This window comes from Mesoplodon densirostris, chromosome 4, assembly GCF_025265405.1.
Source record: "Mesoplodon densirostris isolate mMesDen1 chromosome 4, mMesDen1 primary haplotype, whole genome shotgun sequence".
NCBI classification, from domain to species: domain Eukaryota; kingdom Metazoa; phylum Chordata; class Mammalia; order Artiodactyla; family Ziphiidae; genus Mesoplodon; species Mesoplodon densirostris.
The window spans coordinates 93,642,525-93,663,753 of NC_082664.1; the positions used below are offsets into that span (position 1 = coordinate 93,642,525).

General features: G+C 39.1%; 1 protein-coding gene across 5 annotated transcripts in view; it reads right to left on the reverse strand.

Moving 5' to 3' along the window:
* Positions 1–21,229, reverse strand: part of CEP152 (centrosomal protein 152) — a 104,385-nt gene that overhangs the window by 24,771 nt on the left and 58,385 nt on the right. For all 5 annotated transcript variants that reach the window (XM_060096797.1, XM_060096794.1, XM_060096796.1 and 2 more), the window contains 6 exons: positions 20,647–20,769; positions 19,911–20,020; positions 19,023–19,151; positions 18,764–18,899; positions 4,979–5,260; positions 2,606–2,737 (listed from right to left, as the gene is read on the reverse strand). In XM_060096797.1, coding sequence (XP_059952780.1) covers positions 2,606–2,737; positions 4,979–5,260; positions 18,764–18,899; positions 19,023–19,151; positions 19,911–20,020; positions 20,647–20,769 — 912 coding nt within the window. The remainder of the gene's footprint in view (positions 1–2,605; positions 2,738–4,978; positions 5,261–18,763; positions 18,900–19,022; positions 19,152–19,910; positions 20,021–20,646; positions 20,770–21,229) is intronic.

Below are 21,229 nucleotides of genomic sequence, written 5' to 3' on the forward strand. Positions count from 1 at the left end.
GGGAATTTGCATGACCCGCCCAAAGCTCACCAAAAGTGTGCAACTTCTCACATAAAGTTTTACAAGGAGAATTTGACAGCATTAATTGATTTAGTGTTTCCTGATCTTGCTACACATTAGAATCACCTGAGGAGCTTTTAAAATCCCTAAGCCCAGGCCACACCCTGTACCAATTGAAACATAAAGCCTTGGGGTGGGACCCAGGCAAAAGTATTTTTTAAAAGATCCTCACATTTTTCCAATGTGCAGCAAAGTTTGGGAACCACTGAACCAACCTGCCGACTTCTGGACTCTGGAAACTGGCTTTAAATTTCCACAGATCTTGGACTTCCCTGGTGGCACAGTGGTTAAGAATCCGCCTGCCAGTGCAGGGGACACGGGTTCAAGCCCTGGTCTGGGAAGATCCCACATGCCGCGGAGCAACTAAACCCGTGCACCACAACTACTGAGCCCACGTGCCACAACTACTGAAGCCTGTGTGCCTAGAGTCCGTGCTCCGCAACAAGAGAAGCCACCACAATGAGAAGCCCGCGCACCGTAACGAAGAGTAGCCCCCGCTCGCCGCAACTAGAGAAAGCGTGCATGCAGCAACGAAGACCCCAATGCAGCCAAAACTAAAAAAACAAATTAAAAAAAAATTTCCACAGATCTTGATGGATCACTCTAATCTTATAAGAACTCTCCAGCAAAAGCTATGAACCTGGCTCTTGCTCATCTCATTTGGCTTGGAGGAAGCATTTTCACAAAACACTATGTTTTGTGGCTGAATAATTATCTAGAACGCTGCTACTCACACCCAAGTGTGGTCCAAAGACCAGCAGTTAACACATCACCCAGGAGTCAGTTACAAAGTCTAATTCTCGGGACTTACTCCAGGCCCAACAAATCAGCATCTCCAGGAGCAAAGCCCAGGAATGTGCTCCAACAAACCCTCCAGGTGATTCTCATGCCTGCTCAAGTATGAGAAGCAACACACCAGCCTCTCGTTTCTGTATTTCTGCATTCACATATATTCAGACCTTCTGTGTTCTTAAGGAAAAATCAACTTTATTATTCTTAACTTCTGAGCTCTAAGACACATATGCATACCATCATATTATTTCCTCTTTCTGTCTCCCTCTTAAATTTCCTTTTGAAATATTTCAATGTACTAAAAGTCCAGAGAATATTGTAATGAACCATTACATGAACTACCCATGAACTACCACATAAGTTGAGAAAAATATTAGATTTTTTACTTATGCTGAATTATTTCCTTAAGTAATTTGTGGAATAAGATTATGAATGCATCATATGACTCATTTACAATGTCTGTTATTCACATTTTCTAAAATGGTTGTAACCACAGAAGAGTAGCATATGCTTGATACTGCAATCTATTTTGTGCATTACAATTAAGAAGAGAAGATATAAACATATGGGATAAAATATCACCTTTTAAGTTTGCTATTTGGACTCCTCATGAAGACTATCTGTTCACATCTTTGGTGTACACACCCACAGATTCTCTTATAAATTTGTATCGTTTTTTAAATCATATATTAGTATTAACATTTCTGTTTGATTCATTTACTTTCCTTATTTTTATTATCCCCTTCACTTCTGTTTTTTTATTACAAAAACAAATATTTTAAATGTTTGTACACATTTTATCCCGTTTACCTATCTTGGCTACTGTGCCTTGCCTGTTGCCTCACAACTGAGTTATTATGATGCAAATTTGAAATATTCCATTTCTTTTAATTTTTCTATACTGTCATTTAAAAATGTTTCTCTTCTGAATCAACCTAGAGTTTGTTGTGATGTAGGGGGTGGGAAAACAATTTTTCTAAAATGCTATCATAAGATGATTTATTATGGAAAATTCCTCATTTCCTTGTTTTGAAACAATTTATTAAGCTTTTAGTCATAGTTGGGCCTATCTCAAGTCTGTATAGTACTGAATGAAAAAGAATTCTATTTTTGTGACTCAACACTGTCTGAATTGTTGCTTTCCAACATATTCTATTAAGTGTTAGGGCTGGACTACTATTTCTTTTCCAGAACATTTAGAAAAATTTCTAGTCCTTTCAGTTTTCCAAATAAATTTTAGAATTATTGTGTCAAACTTCAAAACTATGTTCAGTTTATTGGCATTTTGATTAGAACCGGTTTACACTAATAAATTAAGTTGTGAGGATACAAATGGTTAAAATATCTGATGTTTCCAGTCAAGGGACATGACATCTCTGGAAAGGAGAGCCTGTTATTTACCAAGGGGAGTATATTATAAGACTACTGACACAGCACAGAAAACAGCAGTCATGCATGTGAAAGGATACTGTATAGCTAATTGCTCTCTCAGTTTCTCCTAAAGAAACCACAAGGTAAGTAGGGATTTTATTCCATGGGTAAGGTTATCCTCCAGATTATGAGAGTTTCACAACCCTGAAACACATTCTCTCCCCCTCCACAACTTGATGATGATGAGAACAGATCCCACTAATCAGGCCCTATGCTTAGTATGCATTATCGCATTTAATCCTCCCACAGGGCTGTGAGCAAGTAGGAGTTCCCGGGACTGAGATGAGGCCCTCCTGAAGCTTCTTTCCAGGAGAGCTCTTACCCGTTTGGCCACAGACTGCTCCTGTAGCTCCTCCCACTTCTTCTGTTCTGCCCTTAGAAGTGCTTTATACTCTGCAAGCTCCGGCAGTTCTTCCAGCCACCGATGACGAGCATTTTGCACAGCTGTTTCTACCTGCAGGAGAGCAATTGCAGGAGAGAGAGAGGTAAAGGAATGTATAAAATTTCAGAAAGATCCCATATGCAGGTAACCACTATGATTTCATGTGCATTTACATTGTATTGCACTACAGTAGTTAAACTGACTTCAAGCACCCCACCTTACCCCAAACAGTAGATTCTAATCCTTCTGTTCTAAATGTCCCATACTATCCACTGCAAAAGGCAAAGCAGGAATTAGAAATCTATACATGTTTGATGGCCACTACTATTATTAGAAAGCTTTATACAAAGTACCAATTGCCATTTCCAACAAACTCCTATTTATCTTGGGGAAAAAGAAGAAGACATGCAGGAAGGCTGCTTGGTGTCAGCCACTGTCCAATCAGTATACCCACCACCTCCTCAGACCTTGTGCCCGACATATAAACACATGCACACAGGCAAGCATGCACCAACATATTGTAGTTTAGAGCCTTACACTTGGCAAATTTTCTTGCTGTCAAGAATGAATTTGTGACTATCAAGTGAGGTTGATAGTTCAGTTCTGGCAAAAATGTAAGACCTGATGAATTATGAGGGTGATCTGGTTGTACATCTGTTACAGGGTGACCACAGATCATTTATTAAATAAACTTTCCTTATTTCCTTGTTTGAAATATCCAGATACACAACATACGTAGAGCCATACACACACACAAAAGCAGAGCTGATATAAGGGGCTGAATTTTCACTAAAATACTAAATACATTTATAGGTAAATTCCAGGAAGTTAAAAATAGGGGGAAAAGATAAAGCTCCTATAGAAATTTACATTACTTTAGAAGTTATTATGAACATTTCCTTTCTACTATATCATGCTATTTGTTTTTCTTCACAAGATCTGTGATTGTATACCTAAGCAGCACCCCTAAAAACATGTCTCTTTGCCTATAGAACATTTTCTTAACTCTGTTGAGAAAATTATTTTTTAACTGATTGAAAGTGTCCTTGATACAATTATTGTATTTGCCTATGCTTCCAAACTTTAAGGATTCTTTGTGAAACCATGTATAACAATTTAACAAATAGGTAGAATTTCAAGTATTTATCAAAAGCAGAGTATGTTTTTTTTTTAAAACTTTACTTCAGGCATTATCTTAAGACTTTATAATAAGTAAAAGATCTAAAATAAAAAGGATACAATAAATAATATTATATTAAGGTCCAGTGACCTCTGAGGGCTAGAAACCCTGTCAGATGGTCTGTGAGGTCAAAACTATTTTCAAAAATTTGGACCTTATTTGTCTTTTTTTTACTCCCATTCTTTCATGTGTAAATAGTGCACTTCTCCAGAGGCTACATGCTGTATGATATGTCTCTTCTCTGACAGCCAATGGCCAGTATGAGCGAGGATTCTTGTTTTTTAAAAATTTCTTAGATATTTTTCCAATACAGTAAATAGACATACTACCAACACAGAAAAAGCTCTTTCGAGTCTTCAATTTTTAAAAGCGTAAAGACATTCTGAGAACAAAAAATTCAAGAATCACTGTAATAGATAATATTGATAAATCAAATAACTCATCTTTATTCTGTTAACACAGAGCTATACTTTCCTCTGGATGACCTTTCTTGGAACCAAGTAACGTATTATAGTTTAGAGCCTTACACCTGGCACATTTTCTTGCTGTCAAGAATGAATTTGTGACTATAAAGTGAGGTTGATACTTCAATTCTGGCAAAAATGTAAGACTTGATGAATTATGAGGGTGATCTGGTTGTACATCTGTTACAGGGAGACAGAGGTTGGAATTTATAGACAAAGTCCCATTTGCAGGGGCATGCCTGCAGATTCAACTCTCAAGTCTCAACACAAATACTGTTATATACCTTATTCATTTTAAGCTTACTTATCTATAACTACCTTAGTGGAATATTTACTATAAAGTTAGATAAGAAAGATTCATAATTAAATTGTGCTTCATTCAGATGTAAAACCATCATTGTTAACCTCAGGCATCTTAATGTTTAGATGGACCTCAGAGGAGCAAACATTTTGTAAACTGAAAGAACATACAGAAAAACTGAGAGGCGACAGCTTTGTGACAGAAATACAATGAAAATTTTGGGAACAACATAAGATTGTTATCCTACCCTGGGGTGTACAAAATGTTTAAGTATAAAGTTATGAACAAGTTCAACAGTAGCACTTTATGGGTTTTCATTAATAGGCAGTCAGTTCCAATAATTTTACTATAGGAAACCTGCCTATTACCTGTTTGGCAATATTTTCACAGTATTTGAGCTCCAATTCAACCTCAAGTTTCTTCAAGCCCTCCTTGATGGCTATTTCCTTCTCTTGCTCTAAATTTTGCTGGATCTTTCGCTGCTGCTCTTCTATCATGATTGCCATCTCTTTCTTGGAAATAACGTCAATGGTAGTTTCTTGGTCAGTTTGGCTGCAACAATCTGAGGTCTTCTTTTTCATTGCCTTTATAGTTTGATCCAGCTTAGGCTGCCACTCCTTTTCAAGCTGCTGAATAAGTTCTTGTTTGATCTGTTTTCAGAAGAAAAATCGTATGAAAAGAAAAATATTCAAATAAGCAAAAACTAGAATTAATAGCTAGCCAAAAAAGCAACCACAGCAGTGTTGAAAACCATCTAGACATTGTTGTAGTTATTATGTGAGGTTTAGAAATTTAGTTAATGAGAATATATTCAAGGAAATCCTGAAAGTTACTCTTTGACCTTATCTATGGGGCATAAATCACATGGAAGAGTTAAGTATATTGTGTAAGGTCAGGCTATCTTGCTCTCAAGATGAGACCTTCTGGAAGCTTTGACATTGCCACTACAATGATCGCATGATAAAACAACAACAACAAAGAAAACTTCTACTATTAATATGTGATTTTCTATTAATACCAGGCTTTCCACAAAGCAGGCACTGGGTAAGCATAATTAATGAACCTAAAATTGAACAATCTAAAAAACATTTTTACTTATTTGGACACATTAGAATCTTGTTTCTTATGATATGAAATTGTACTCAGTCAACTGCGTTCACGAGGAGGGCATGGGCTTCCCTGGTGGCACAGTGGTTGAGAGTCCACCTGCTGATGCAGGGGACACGGGTTCCTGCCCCGGTCCGGGAAGATCCCACATGCCACGGAGTGGCTGGGCTGGTGAGCCATGGCCGCTGAGCCTGCGCGTCCAGAGCCTGTGCTCCACAACGGGAGAGGCCACAACAGTGAGAGGCCCGCATACCACAAAAAAAAAAAAAAAGAGGAGGCCATTATTGGAAGGATGCCTTAGTGATTCTACTTTCAACAGTGTAGTGGGATGGACCCAAACATAATTAGTACTGGGCAAAACTGTGAAATAGCAAAATTTGCTCTTCCCTTTTCCTGTTTCCCACCTCCTGGGTATCCAGAGTTCTCAGACAGCTTCCCTGGCTACCACAGCCCCTGGCTGTATTGCTTCTCTCAAAAAGGTCATCTTGTGTGGCCCTTTTTGCTCTATGCTTTATGCTTTCCTGACAAAACACAAAAACATTAGCTGTCTCTCTCACCCCCCTGGTAAATAACTGGTTAGCAAATCCAACTAAAAAACAATTTGTAGCAATGTAAAAATAGGGGATTTGTTTTGCATCATCCATATTTTTTTAAATATATTTATTTATTTATTTATTTTTGGCTGCATTGGGTCTGCGTTGCTGCGCACAGGCTTCCTCTAGTTGCAGCAAGTGGGGGCTACTCTTCGTTGTGGTGCACAGGCTTCTCATTGTGGTGGCTTCTCTTGTTGCGGAGCATGGGCTCTATGTGTGCGGGCTTCAGTAGTTGTGGCACATGGGCTCAGTAGTTGTGGCTCACAGGCTCTAGAGCACAGGCTCAGTAGTTGTGGCACACAGGCTTAGTTGCTCCACGGCATGTGGGATCTTCCCAGACCAGGGCTCGAACCTGTGTCCCCTGCATTGGCAGGCGGATTCTTAACCACTGCGCCACCAGGGAAGCCCCATTCATATTTTTTTTATAGATATATGGCTAGATATATTCCATAATATATACTTTTATGTTAAAAAATGACTAGTAAAAGAGTTTCAGGTGCCAGCATTAGATTGATGAGATTTGGGGGAGAGGAGAGGAGATTAGTAGTAGGGAGGTCAAAAGACAGGACAATGGTCTATGATTCCATCTTGAGATAGCCCCAACCCCGATTAATAGCAATCTTGTGGTCAGAAGAACCTAGTTTGAGAACTTATTGCACTTCCAACTAGGTTTTTAAGATCATAATTTGGTTCTTAATTTTCTTGGAAGCTATGAGCATTTTCTAATCTCATTTGCTACTTAGGAAATAGAAGTAAAGTTTTGTGCTTCTAAGCCTACCCAGTCATTACTTCTTTCTTCCGATCCACAATGTAGGTTAATTATTTGTTAATTATATTGGTCTAGAGTTATCAGAATCATTTCACAATATGAAATTTGATCATGGTTTCATTTTTGAGGAATCAGAAAAAGTCCTCCTCAAAACCCATTATAGGGACTTCCCTGGTGGCACAGTGGTTAAGAATCCGCCTGCTAATGCAGGGGACATGCGTTTGATCCTTGGTCCGGGAAGATCCCACATGCCACGGAGCCACTAAGCCCGTGTGCCACAACTACTGAGCCTGCGCTCTAGAGCCCGTGCTCCACAACAAGAGAAGCCACCGCAACGAGAAGCCCGCGCACCGTAACAAAGAGTAGCCCCGGTTCGACACAACTAGAGAAAGCCAGCATGCAGCAACGAAGACCCAATGCAACCAAAAATAAAATAAATAAATTATTTTTAAATTCTAAAAAAAAAAAAAAAAACATTATATCCTGAATTGGGCTGAAGAGTCAAGAGGTAGGAAGTTTTAAAAAATAAAACTGGTGTGAATAAGCTGCTAATAGCCCAATTCTGAGAAGTAAAATGAGTGATAATGTATGTACCTGGCAATTAAAAATAATGTCAGTTCAAGAGCTGTCTCTCAACAGTTAATACTACATTTTTTTAAACATGATGACTAGAAAGAAATTTTAACCCACACCTCTTTCTGTTTCTTAACCCAGTGTGCTTTGGCTAACATCATTTCATTTTCAAACTGCTGTTTAATATCACTTTCTTGTTCTTTCAGCCACTTGTCCTTTTCCATCATAAGGGTATCTTGGTACTTTTTTTCAAGTTCCACCTGCAGTTTCCTTACATACTCTTCTCTTTCCTCCAATAGCTGTCTCTTTAAACAAAATTCAAATAAATATCTCATATGACACTAATATTCTCCAAGTCAAATTTATAAAATAATAGTTATATGCATGTAATAGACAACAGCAACAGAGACAAGTGATCTTCCTATATGCTAACTCAATCAGTTGAATAAATTGTCTTGTAAAAACCTGCCTACATCTCAAATATTTGGACAAAAAATTTACAGATGGTTGTATTAAATGAAAAGGCATCTAATACAATAAATACATTCCCAGAGGACCAAACACTATTTTTAAAGGTGAAACTGACATTTATGTTTACACCCCACCCATAATGAGATGCATAATGTATCACAGCCCAGAAAAATTTATATTTCTGAAAAACCTGTATTCAGAGATAGGCCAAAAATTACTGTTCTATTCTAAAAGCTATGCATCCTTCAATAAAACCCAGATTGGTATGTTTTTTCATTATCAAAGATAAAATTTTTTATCAAAACTAGCTGAAGCATTATCAAATAAGAACATTCAAGTGTCAGTTCAAATTTAACAATTTGAACTATTCATATAATATTCCCTATTTATTCTAGGAACCCAGTTGATCTGAAAACTCTAATAAACCTCTACTCAAGGATCAAAATTATCTATGAGAGTTCCTGTTTGAAAAATTTTTGAAATGGTTTTCTGGAGGTCCTACCAAGATGCTATGAGAAGAAACACATTGAAGCCCACCAACTACAATACCAAGGAAGTATACCTCACATAACGAATGCTACATGGCAACCAAGCTTTTGCTCTATGTCTCTTTGGCATTATTTCTGATTCCTGACTATCTGGTTGTCTGGATTTTTTTCCAGTTCATATCTGACCTGGATTATTTCTGTCTTAATTGCTATCTGAGTCTTCTCTACCACTGGCACATGCCAAGAAGATAATATCCATGTTTGTTCAGTGTTGCATGATTTTGGAAAACGTCCAGTGACTGAGGGACCCACTTCTTCAGTCAGGTCATGGGGAGTGCATTTGTACTAAGATTATAGGACAGGCTCATCCACATGGTTGAAAAAGTTGTCCACTGTCACATCATATATCACTGTTATTATTTTTGTTTGACTGTAGAAGGAATCCCCAAACTGTCTTATCTGTGTATGTCTATCCTTCAGGAGTTGTTTCCATATGTATCTGCATTTCCTTTTGACCTAAAGAAGAAAACTGCTACCAATTTTCCGTGTGTTTGTATGTTTGTGAGTATATTAGTTAGCTTAACTACATAGTAAACCAGACCATACAGAGACTCAGAACAACAAACACCTATTATTCTCATGATTCTGTGGATCAGCTGGGCAGTGGTTCTGGTCTAAGTCCACTCAGCTGATTTCTGCAGACGACTGAGGCTACAATGGTCTAAGATGGTGACACTCACATGTCTGGTGGTTAGTTCAATGTCTGCCAGGATGATGCAGTGACTTGGTCACATGTGTCATCATCTAGCAGGTTATCCCAGATCCTTCACATGGTGCTTGGTCAAAGAGTTCCTAAGAGTATCACGCTTGCAAGGACCAATGCATAAAAGCTTTCTAAGCGTCTTTTACATGTTAACTAATATCCCATTAGCCAAAGTCAGTCATTTGGCCAAGGTCAGATTCAACGGATGAGAAACAGACTATCTGTAACTGAGAATAGCTACAAAGCCACATTGCAAGGAGGCACACATTCAGGGATAGGAAGAATGTGTGGCCATTTTTGCAATCCACCACAGTGAGGAAAACCTTGCTTCCTGCTTTTTACAGAAGAAAAGCAATAAATTTATTGGTCATAGGAATCCGCCAGTTGAACATACTACAGGAATATCTAATTCAAAAAGTTTTTATCACATGAGGGAAGGAAATATTTGGATAGTTTTAAAATGTTTAAACTTGTTTTGCATGCCTCAGACAGTCAAAAAACTCTAACTTCTAAGGACTGACTTACCGTGATTACAACTGTATAAATGAGCCTTAGTGTGTGTAGGAATGGCATCATGAATAGGAATATTGATCACCTTTGCTTTGTCTACAGATTCATAGCCTCTACTGATCACTACCCAGTTTGAAGGGTTCTGTGTTTATGACTTTATTCCCCTTCTCTGAACAAGCCAGGTTAACATGTGAGGAAAGTCTCTGTGTTAAAATCTTTACAACTTGGAATTGAACTTGTACTTAACCTGCAGCCTGTCTCAACAAGTGTTTCAGAAAAGAGCACATATGACCCTTGTTGCAGCCCAACTTGAAAACCTCTGCAAAGGTGCCTAGAATAAGGAGCTCTCAGAACTGGAAGATACAGCCCTCTTTCTTCCTGTCCTACAAAACCACCACTAAGATGAGTGAAAATTGACTGTAATTGGCAGCCTGAAGGAAGATAGTTTAAAAATTCATTAACGCGGCAGAGATCACCTTCCTCCCCACGGATACACCAGAAATACAGCTACACGTGGAACAACTCCTACAGAACACCTACTGAACGCTGGCAGAAGACCTCAGACCTCCCAAAAGGCAAGAAACTCCCCACATACCTGGGTAGGGCAAAGCGGAGAGATTCCCGCACAGAGGATCGGTGCCGAGCGGCACTCACTAGCCCGAGAGGCTTGTCTGCTCGCCCGCCGGGGCGGGCGGCGCTGGAAGCTGAGGCTCGGGCTTCGGTCAGAGCGCAGGGAGAGGACTGGGGCTGGCGGCGAGAACTCAGCCTGAAGGGGGCTAATGTGCCACAGCTAGCCGGGAGGGAGTCCGGGAAAACTCTGGAGCTGCCGAAGAGGCAAGAGACTTTTTCTTCCCTCTTGGTTTCCTGGTGCGCGAGGAGAGGGGATTAAGAGCGCTGCTTAAAGGGGCTCCACAGACGGGCGCGAGTCACGACTAAAAGCGCGGAGCCCAGTGACGGGCGTGGGACGCTGGGGCTGCTGCTGCCGCCGCCAAGAAGCCTGTGTGCGAGCGCAGGTCACTGTCCACACCACCCTTCCGGGAGCCTGTGCAGCCCGCCACTGCCGGGGTCCCAGGATCCAGGGGCGGCTTCCCTGGGAGAACGCACGGCGCGCCTCGGGCTGGTGCAACGTCACGCCGACCTCTGCCGCTGCAGGCTCGCCCCGCACTCCGTGCCCCTCCCTCCCGCCCGGCCTGAGTGAGCCAGAGTCCCCGAAGAGGCTGCTCCTTTAACCCTGTCCTGTCTGAGCGAAGAACAGACGCCCTCCGGCGACCTACACGCAGAGGCGGGGCCCAATCCAAAGCTGAGACCCAGGAGCTGTGAGAACAAAGAAGAGAAAGGGAAACCTCTCCCAGCCGCCTCAGAAGCAGCGGATTAAAGCTCCACAATCAACTTGATGTACCCTGCATCTGTGGAATACATGAATAGACAACAAATCATCCCAAATTGAGGAGCCAGGAGTCAGTGCTGTGCCTCTGAGGTGGGAGAGCCAACTTCAGGACACTGGTCCACAAGAGACCTCCCAGCTCCACATAATATCAAACGGCGAAAATCTTCCAGAGATCTCCATCTCAACACCAGCACCCAGCTTCACTCAACGACCAGCAAGCTACAGTGATGGACACCCTATGCCAAACAACTAGCAAGACAGGAACACAACGCCACCCATTAGCAGAGAGGTGGCCTAAAATCATAAAAAGTCCGCAGACACCCCAAAGCACACCACCAGACGTGGACCTGCCCACCAGAAAGACAAGATCCAGCCTCATCCACCAGAACACAGGCACTAGTCCCCTCCACCAGGAAGCCTACGCAACCCACTAAACCAACCTTAGCCACTGGGGACAGACACCAAAAACAACGGGAACTACGAACCTGCAGCCTGCAAAAATGAGACCCCAAACACAGTAACATAAGCAAAATGAGAAGACAGAAAAACACACAGCAGGAGAAGGAGCAAGATAAAAACCTACTAAACCTAACAAATGAAGAGGTAATAGGCAGTCTACCTGAAAAAGAATTGAGAATAATGATGGTAAAGATGATCCAAGATTCTATTTCCAAGATCCAAAATCTTGGAAATAGAATAGACAAAATGCAAGAAACAGTTAACAAGGACCTAAAAGAACTAAAGATGAATCAAGCATCAATTAAAAACACAATAAATGAAATAAAAAATACTCTAGATGGGATCAATAGCAGAATAACTGAGGCAGAAGAACGGATAAGTGAGGTGGAAGATAAAATAGTGGAAATAACTGCTGCAGAGCAAAATAAAGAAAAAAGAACGAAAAGAACAGAGGACAGTCTCAGAGACCTCTGGGACAACATTAAACGCACCAACATTCGAATTATAGGGGTTCCAGAAGAAGAAGAGAAAAAGAAAGGGACTGAGAAAATATTTGAAGAGATTATAGTTGAAAACTTCCCTAATATGGGAAAGGAAATAGTTAATCAAGTCCAGGAGGCACAGAGAGTCCCATACAGAATAAATCCAAGGAGAAATACGCCAAGACATATATTAATCAAACTGTCAAAAATTAAACACAAAGAAATCATATTAAAAGCAGCAAGGCAAAAACAACAAATAACACACAAGGGAATCCCCATCAGGATAACAGCTGATCTCTCAGCAGAAACTCTACAAGCCAGAAGGGAGTGGCAGGACATAATTAAAGTGATGAAGGAGAAAAACCTGCAACCAAGATTACTCTACCCAGCAAGGATCTCATTCAGATTTGATGGAGAAATTAAAACGTTTACAGACAAGCAAAAGCTGAGAGAGTTCAGCACCACCAAACCAGCTTTACAACAAATGCTAAAGGAACTTCTCTAGGCAAGAAACACAACAGAAGGAAGAGACCTACAATAACGAACCCAAAACAATTAAGAAAATGGGAATAGGAACATACATATCAATAATTACCTGAAATGTAAATGGACTAAATGCTCCCACCAAAAGACACAGATTGGCTGAATGGATACAAAAACAAGACCCATATATATGCTGTCTACAAGAGACCCACTTCAGACCTAGAGGCACATACAGACTGAAAGTAAGGGGATGGAAAAAGATATTCCATGCAAATGGAAATCAAAAGAAAGCTGGAGTAGCAATTCTCATATCAGACAAAATAGACTTTAAAATAAAGACTACTAGAAGAGACAAAGAAGGACACTACATAATGATCAAGGGATCGATCCAAGAAGAAGATATAACAATTGTAAATATTTATGCACCAAACATAGGAGCACCTCAATACATAAGGCAAATACTAACAGCCATAAAAGGAGAAATCGACAGTAACACAATCATAGTAGGGGACTTTAACACCCCACTTTCACCAATGGACAGATCATCCAAAATGAAAATAAAGAAGGAAACACAAGCTTTAAATGATACATTAAACAAGATGGACTTAATTGATATTTATAGGACATTCCATCCAAAAACAACAGAATACACATTTTTCTCAAGTGCTCATGGAACATTCTCCAGGATAGATCATATCTTGGGTCACAAATCAAGCCTTGGTAAATTTAAGAAAATTGAAATTGTATCAAGTATCTTTTCCGACCACAATGCTATGAGACTAGATATCAATTACAGGAAAAGAGCTGTAAAAAATACAAACACATGGAGGCTAAACAATACACTACTTAATAACGAAGTGATCACTGAAGAAATCAAAGAGGAAATTAAAAAATACCTAGAAACAAATGACAATGGAGACACGACGACCCAAAACCTATGGGATGCAGCAAAAGCAGTTCTAAGAGGGAAGTTTATAGCAATACAATCCCACCTTAAGAAACAGGAAACTTCTCGAATAAACAACCTAACCTTGCACCTAAAGCAATTAGAGAAAGAAGAACAAAAACATCCCAAAGTTAGCAGAAGGAAAGAAATCATAAAAATCAGATCAGAAATAAATGAAAAAGAAATGAAGGAAACGATAGCAAAGATCAATAAAACTAAAAGCTGGTTCTTTGAGAAGATAAACAAAATTGATAAACCATTAGCCAGACTCATCAAGAAAAAAAGGGAGAAGACTCAAATCAATAGAATTAGAAATGAAAAAGGAGAAGTAACAACTGACACTGCAGAAATACAAAAGATCATGAGAGATTACTACAAGCAACTCTATGCCAATAAAATGGACAACCTGGAAGAAATGGACAAATCCTTAGAAATGCACAACCTGCCAAGACTGAATCAGGAAGAAATAGAACATATGAACAGACCGATCACAAGCACTGAAATTGAAACTGTGATAAAAAATCTTCCAACAAACAAAAGCCCAGGACCAGATGGCTTCACAGGCGAATTCTATCAAGCATTTAAAGAAGAGCTAACACCTATCCTTCTCAAACTCTTCCAAAATATAGCAGAGGGAGGAACACTCCCAAACTCATTCTACGAGGCCACCATGACCTTGATACCAAAACCAGACAAGGATGTCACAAAGAAAGAAAACTACAGGCCAATATCACTGATGAACATAGATGCAAAAATCCTCAACAAAATACTAGCACACAGAATCCAACAGCACATTAAAAGGATCATACACCATGATCAAGTGGGGTTTATTCCAGGAATGCAAGGATTCTTCAATATACTCAAATCAATCAACGTGATACACCATATTAACAAATTGAAGGAGAAAAACCATATGATCATCAATAGATGCAGAGAAAGCTTTCAACAAAATTCAACACCCATTTATGATAAAAACCCTGCACAAAGTAGGCATAGAGGGAACTTTCCTCAACATAATAAAGGCCATATATGACAAACCCACAGCCAGCATCGTCCTCAATGGTGAGAAACTGAAACCATTTCCACTAAGATCAGGAACAAGACAAGGTTGCCCACTCTCACCACTCTTATTCAACATAGTTTTGGAAGTTTTAGCCACAGCAATCAGAGAAGAAAAGTAAATAAAAGGAATACAAATCGGAAAAGAAGAAGTAAAGCTGTCACTGTTTGCAGATGACATGATACTATACATAGAGAATCCTAAAGATGCTACCAGAAAACTACTAGAGCTAATCAATGAATTTGGTAAAGTTGCAGGATACAAAATTAATGCACAGAAATCTCTGGCATTCCTATATACTAATGATGAAAAATCTGAATGTGAAATCAAGGAAACACTCCCATTTACCATTGCAACAAAAAGAATAAAATATCTAGGAATAAACCTACCTAAGGAGACAAAAGACCTGTATGCAGAAAATTATAAGACACTGATGAAAGAAATTAAAGATGATACAAATAGATGGAGAGATGTACCATGTTCTTGGATTGGAAGAATCAACATTGTGAAAATGACTCTACTACCCAAAGCAATCTACAGATTCAATGCAATCCCTATCAAACTACCACTGGCATTTTTCACAGAACTAGAACAAAAAATTTCACAATTTGTATGGAAACACAAAAGACCCCGAATAGCCAAAGCAATCTTGAGAACGAAAAATGGAGCTGGAGGAATCAGGCTCCCTGACTTCAGACTATACTACAAAGCTACAGTAATCAAGACAGTATGGTACTGGCACAAAAACAGAAAGAGAGATCAATGGAACAGGATAGAAAGCCCAGAGATAAACCCACGGACATATGGTCACCTTATCTTTGATAAAGGAGGCAGGAATGTACAGTGGAGAAAGGACAGTCTCTTCAATAAGTGGTGCTGGGAAAACTGGATAGGGACATGTAAAAGTATGAGATTAGATCACTCCCTAACACCATACACAAAAATAAGCTCAAAATGGATTAAAGACCTAAATGTAAGGCCAGACACTATCAAACTCTTAGAGGAAAACATAGGCAGAACACTCTATGACATAAATCACAGTAAGATCCTTTTTGACCCACCTCCTAGAGAAATGGAAATAAAGACAAAAATAAACACGTGGGACCTAATGAAACTTAAAAGCTTTTGCACAGCAAAGGAAACCATAAACAAGACCAAGACAACCCTCAGAATGGGAGAAAATATTTGCAAATGAAGCAACTGACAAAGGATTAATCTCCAAAATTTATAAGCAGCTCATGCAGCTCAATAACAAAAAAACAAACAACCCAATCCAAAAATGGGCAGAAGACCTAAATAGACATTTCTCCACAGAAGATATACAGACTGCCAACAAACACATGAAAGGATGCTCAACATCTTTACTCATTAGAGAAATGCAAATCAAATCTACAATGAGATATCATCTCACACCAGTCAGAATGGCCATCATCAAAAAAATCTATAAACAATAAATGCTGGAGAGGGTGTGGAAAAAAGGGAACACTCTTGCACTGCTGGTGGGAATGTGAATTGGTACAGCCACTATGGAGAACAGTATGGAGGTTCCTTAAAAAACTAAAAATAGAACTACCATATGACCCAGCAATCCCACTACTGGGCATATACCCTGAGAAAACCATAATTCAAAAAGAGTCATGTACCAAAATGTTCATAGCAGCCCTATTTACAATAGCCCGGAGATGGAAACAACCTAAGTGTCCATCATCGGATGAATGGGTAAAGAAGATGTGGCACATATATACAATGGAATATTACTCAGCCATAAAAAGAAATGAAATGGAGCTATTTGTAATGAGGTGGATGGACCTAGAGTCTGTCATACAGAGTGAAGTAAGTCAGAAAGAGAAAGACAAATACTGTATGCTGACACATATATATGGAATTTAAGAAAAAAAAATGTCATGAAGAACATAGGGGTAAGACAGGAATAAAGACACAGACCTACTAGAGAATGGACTTGAGGATATGGGGAGGGGGAAGGGTAAGCTGTGACAAAGTGAAAGAGCGGCATGGACATATATACACTACCAAACGTAAGGTAGATAGCTAGTGGGAAGCAGCCGCATAGCACAGGGAGATCAGCTCGTTGCTTTGTGACCGCCTGGAGGGGTGGGATAGGGAGGGTGGGAGGGAGACACAAAAGGGAGGGGATATGGGAACATATGTATATGTATAACTGATTAAATTTGTTATAAAGCAAAAAATAAAAAATAAAAATAAAAATAAAAAATAAAAAAAAAGAAATATCAAGAAAGGACTCATCATAAAAAAAAAAAAAAAAAAGAAAAGAGCACATATGAAACAGGAAAATACAACCAGGGACTCTCGGCATTGCCTTTCTTATACAGTCTGTATCCAAAGCTGCAGACCTGAAGATCAACTGCAGGGAAAATGGCTTATGTCTTGCAGAGAAGGACTACCCTAACAGTTCCCTACCTTGCTCGAGTTTAATAGGCTTATGAAGACTATTAAGCTTTATAAAGAGCTTGGATAAATCTAAATAAAAAACTAAAGGATTCCCAGAGAAGGAAGAAATTAAATTTTTAACGCTTTAAGTACACTGGCCCTTTAAGTGGGGGGATGGGTATAACTACAAGGGGATGGCACAAGGGAGTTTTTTAGGATGATGAAACTATTCTGTTTCAATCCATACATGGGTTAAAAATTTATAAAACTGGACACCAAATGAAAAAGAGTCAATTTTACTGGATGGCAATTTTAAAATTAAAAAAAAAATTTAACCTGTAAGTTTTTTTGGAAGGGCCAAATAGCAGTTTTAACTTTCCTTCTTGCCCCAGTGCACAAGCATTCATGAGCCAAAATATCAGTCAGTAGCAGCTATTAACTGCAACTGACCAATTACGTGAGATTCAATTTTACAGCCAAATTGATTCTTTTAAAAGTACCAGGAAATATATTCCTGAAAAGAATGACCTCTTTGAGAGAACTGCTCTTATGTTCTTGCCAATTTATATATTTAAAGAAAGAAAGAAAAGAATCACACTAGATCTTCTCTCTATTTTAATTTTTTTAAACATTACTGAGCTAAGTCTTTAATTTCTAGGTAATTTAAGATCCCTTCTAACTTTCATACTGCCGGCACTAACTAAAACAGCTCCCCTTAGCTCTTTTTCCACTAGATGGTATGTATACATGGCATGTTTTTCTACCATATTAATCTATTCAAAAATAATCAAAATGTTAAGTGACCTGGATTCCTCACCTGCTCTTTAAGTCTGTGGTAGCCACAGTCAGCTTCACTATAACTTACTCAGAAACCTCTGTATATAGAACATTTACTCGAGCCTTTAAAAATATTGTCTAATCTTGATGCAGGTGGCTTTCAAATTGTGGTCTGCAGGCTGGTCCCAAGGGGAAGGGAGAGGCAGACGTGTGTCTGGATGAGGCTTGAGCCAGGACAAGGAAGAAGACAGGAGGGGCAACTGTTTACGTGTGATTTCACTCCTGGACACTCACCAAGGGCAACCTGGAAGATTCAGGCAGGAGTAGAGAGGGTACTGCAGCCCCTCCAGCTTCCCTGAACGATGAGAACTCCCTGGAAAGAGGCCACACTCACACCGACCTTCCTCTCCACAGCTCCACATCCCCACATTCCCTATCATGAGACCCAAGTTCAAACTCCTGCCCTTTTCCCCAGAATAAAAGGACGCTTAAGTCCTGACAGAAATGGGTCAGAGGAAAACGTCCGTGCAGTGCACACAGGACTGTATAGAATCACTTGGGCAGCAAACAAACATACAAAACGAGGATCCCTGGGTTTCAGACTCAAAGTACTCAGGTCCACCTTGCTTATTTTTAAAACTCTCTTTTGCCTCTTAGAATAAACCTAAAGGTACGAATCACTTTCTCCTATGGGTATGCCATTTTCTGCTAGGGCTTTTACAATCATTTCAATATTTACTGTACTTTGTGAGCTGAATTAGTGTGAAACAGCCAAACGTGAAGACTTCTACAGAAGGCTGACTTCACAGGAGAGTGGGTGTACTGGTTTCAGTGAGAAACGAAATGAAGTGAACACAACACGAACTTGTCCTGTACCTTCTTCTCTTGAGCCTGTTGCTCCTTTTCCATGGTCTTCTTGAGAGTTGCTTCTAGATTATCTTTCTCTCTGCACACTTCCAGGTAGCATTCCTGCACGGCCGCCATCTCCTTAATCACCTTGTCTAAGTCAGACCTTGGACACACAAAACCAGCAACTAAATATAAGGCTGCAGAACAGACAATTTTCTTCTAAACAATGGAATAAGAGAATGTTGTCTCTACAGCTTCAGGGGCAGCTAAACTCTTTCATTCTCACCTAAGTCGCAAGTGAGCTCCCTCATAAAGCTCAAAGAGCTGTTGCTTCTCCAAAGCATGCTTTGCTAACAGGCTTTCACGTATTTGGGCTTTCATGGCTTCATGGTGTTGCTGGTAAGTCCTCTCACACCTAGAAACAGACAGCAGACAGCGGAATCTAAGGCAGGGCCAGCACTACCAGAAACACCAAGACGAACTGGTTTCCCTCCTTCCTTCCCACTCCCTCCTTCTAGTGCAAAGTACAGTTAAGATCAGATTGGTCTTCCCCAACCCAAAGTGGTAATAATTAGCTTTCAATAGATGACCTTATGAGAATCTTCAAAATTTTCTTTCTTCAAATGTTTCTAGAGAAAAATTAGAAACCTGGATGTGAGAAATGCCCCAGTCCTTCAAACAGAGTATAATAGTCTGTGTTGAGAACCTCTGTTTATAAAAAACTAACTGAAATAATAGAGAGTGTGGTTCCAAGTTATCTATATTAAACACAAATACTAAAGTAACCAACTCACATGTAAGTTACGTTCCAAAAGTCTGTTTCCAAGTCCATGATTTCCTATTTAGAAGACATATTTCCTCCCACAGGTTTCTTCCTTATAAAAAATAGTTAAGCCATTAAGCTCTCCTATTTCAATGAACTACAGTTTGGATGGTTTTGTAGGACTCAGCTCATTACATAACATTACATATTATTACATAACAGTGTCTCTATGGAAAATGTGTTCCAAATTCTAATCTGAGAAACCAGGGATTCATCTTCTCCAATTTATATCTCAATAGGGAGGGTTCAAACCATCATTTCTCTCGAATCTTTTTGGGGGGGGGCGTTATCGGGAGAGAGAAGGGAAAGAGAGCCCAGAAGACAGACATCAGGCCTCTGTCTAGACCTCACCTATCCACAGCTTCTTGTTTATCACGGTCAAAATCTTGTACCATTTGTCTCATTTGATTGCATAAGTCTTGATTCGTATTTCTCAGTTTTTCTTCAGTTTCTTTAAGCTCCTAAATACAAAAGAATAAAGTATTTAGAGGAAATACCCATCATCTTTATTGACTAATCTCATTTTCTGATATCGTCTGTGCTTTATCTCTTTCCCTATAACATTATTTGACATAATATCATTTTCATAATTCCATAAAAGTCTCTTCGTGCCTTGTAAGAGTATATAGATTCATTTATTTGTCAAGTAGCTTTCTGATAGGAGTAAAGATTAAAATTCTGTATTTATTTTGAAATGTATGAAAACATTCAACCAGCGAAGTATTGGTTAACTGATGCTTTATGATAAATCTTAGAATACGATAATCTTCCCAACCATATAAATAAGCACGGTTTTACTTTCTGGTCAAGGGCTGCCTAAGCAGGAAAGAATACCTCTATTAGCCATGCTATTAGAGAAATACTGAATTCCTAGAAAATTAGAGGAATTCCAGAAAACTGGAATTATACTAACTTACCTTCCGATGAAAATACTACCCCATGACCAGCAGTAAAAGGAAATAACTGGAATCCTTAATCACCTGCTAATGTATTTGTCCACTAACTCATATTGCCTCTGTATTTTTGAAAAGTCCTTTGAATGAGGTCATGAGAATTCTCACGAAATAGAGGAAAGTTTTTTAATCACCTGATTTCGTTGCTGTAAAACTTGAATTTCACTTTTAAGTCGCAGAATATCATCTTTGACAGTCATATCGGAAGAGTCAGGCCATACTTGATTAGTTGGTTTTTCTGAGGTATCTGTTTTAGTCTAAATGTTGAAAAGAAGTCCGAAATTTTTCAGGTTTATAAAAAATTTTAAGTACTAGTTTTGTAATAATTTCATACTTACAAAGAAATTGCAAAAAGAGTACAAATAATTGCCATATACCTTTTATTACTGTCCTCCAATATAACCACAGTACAATTATCAAAACCAGGAAATTAACTAGGATGCAATACTATTACCCAATCCATAGACCTTATACAAAATGTTCCAGTTTTCCTCTAACATCCTTTTCCTGGTTCAGGATACAGTCTACAATTTCACATTGCCTGCAGTTGTCACGTCTCATTAGTCTCCTCCAATCCAGGAGAGTTCTTCAGTCTTTGTCTTTCGAACCCATGACATTTTTGAAGAGTACCTATACTAATCATTTAGTTTTACTGATGTTACTTCGTTATTAAATTCACTTTATGCATTTTTGGCATGAATGCCACAGAAGTGATGT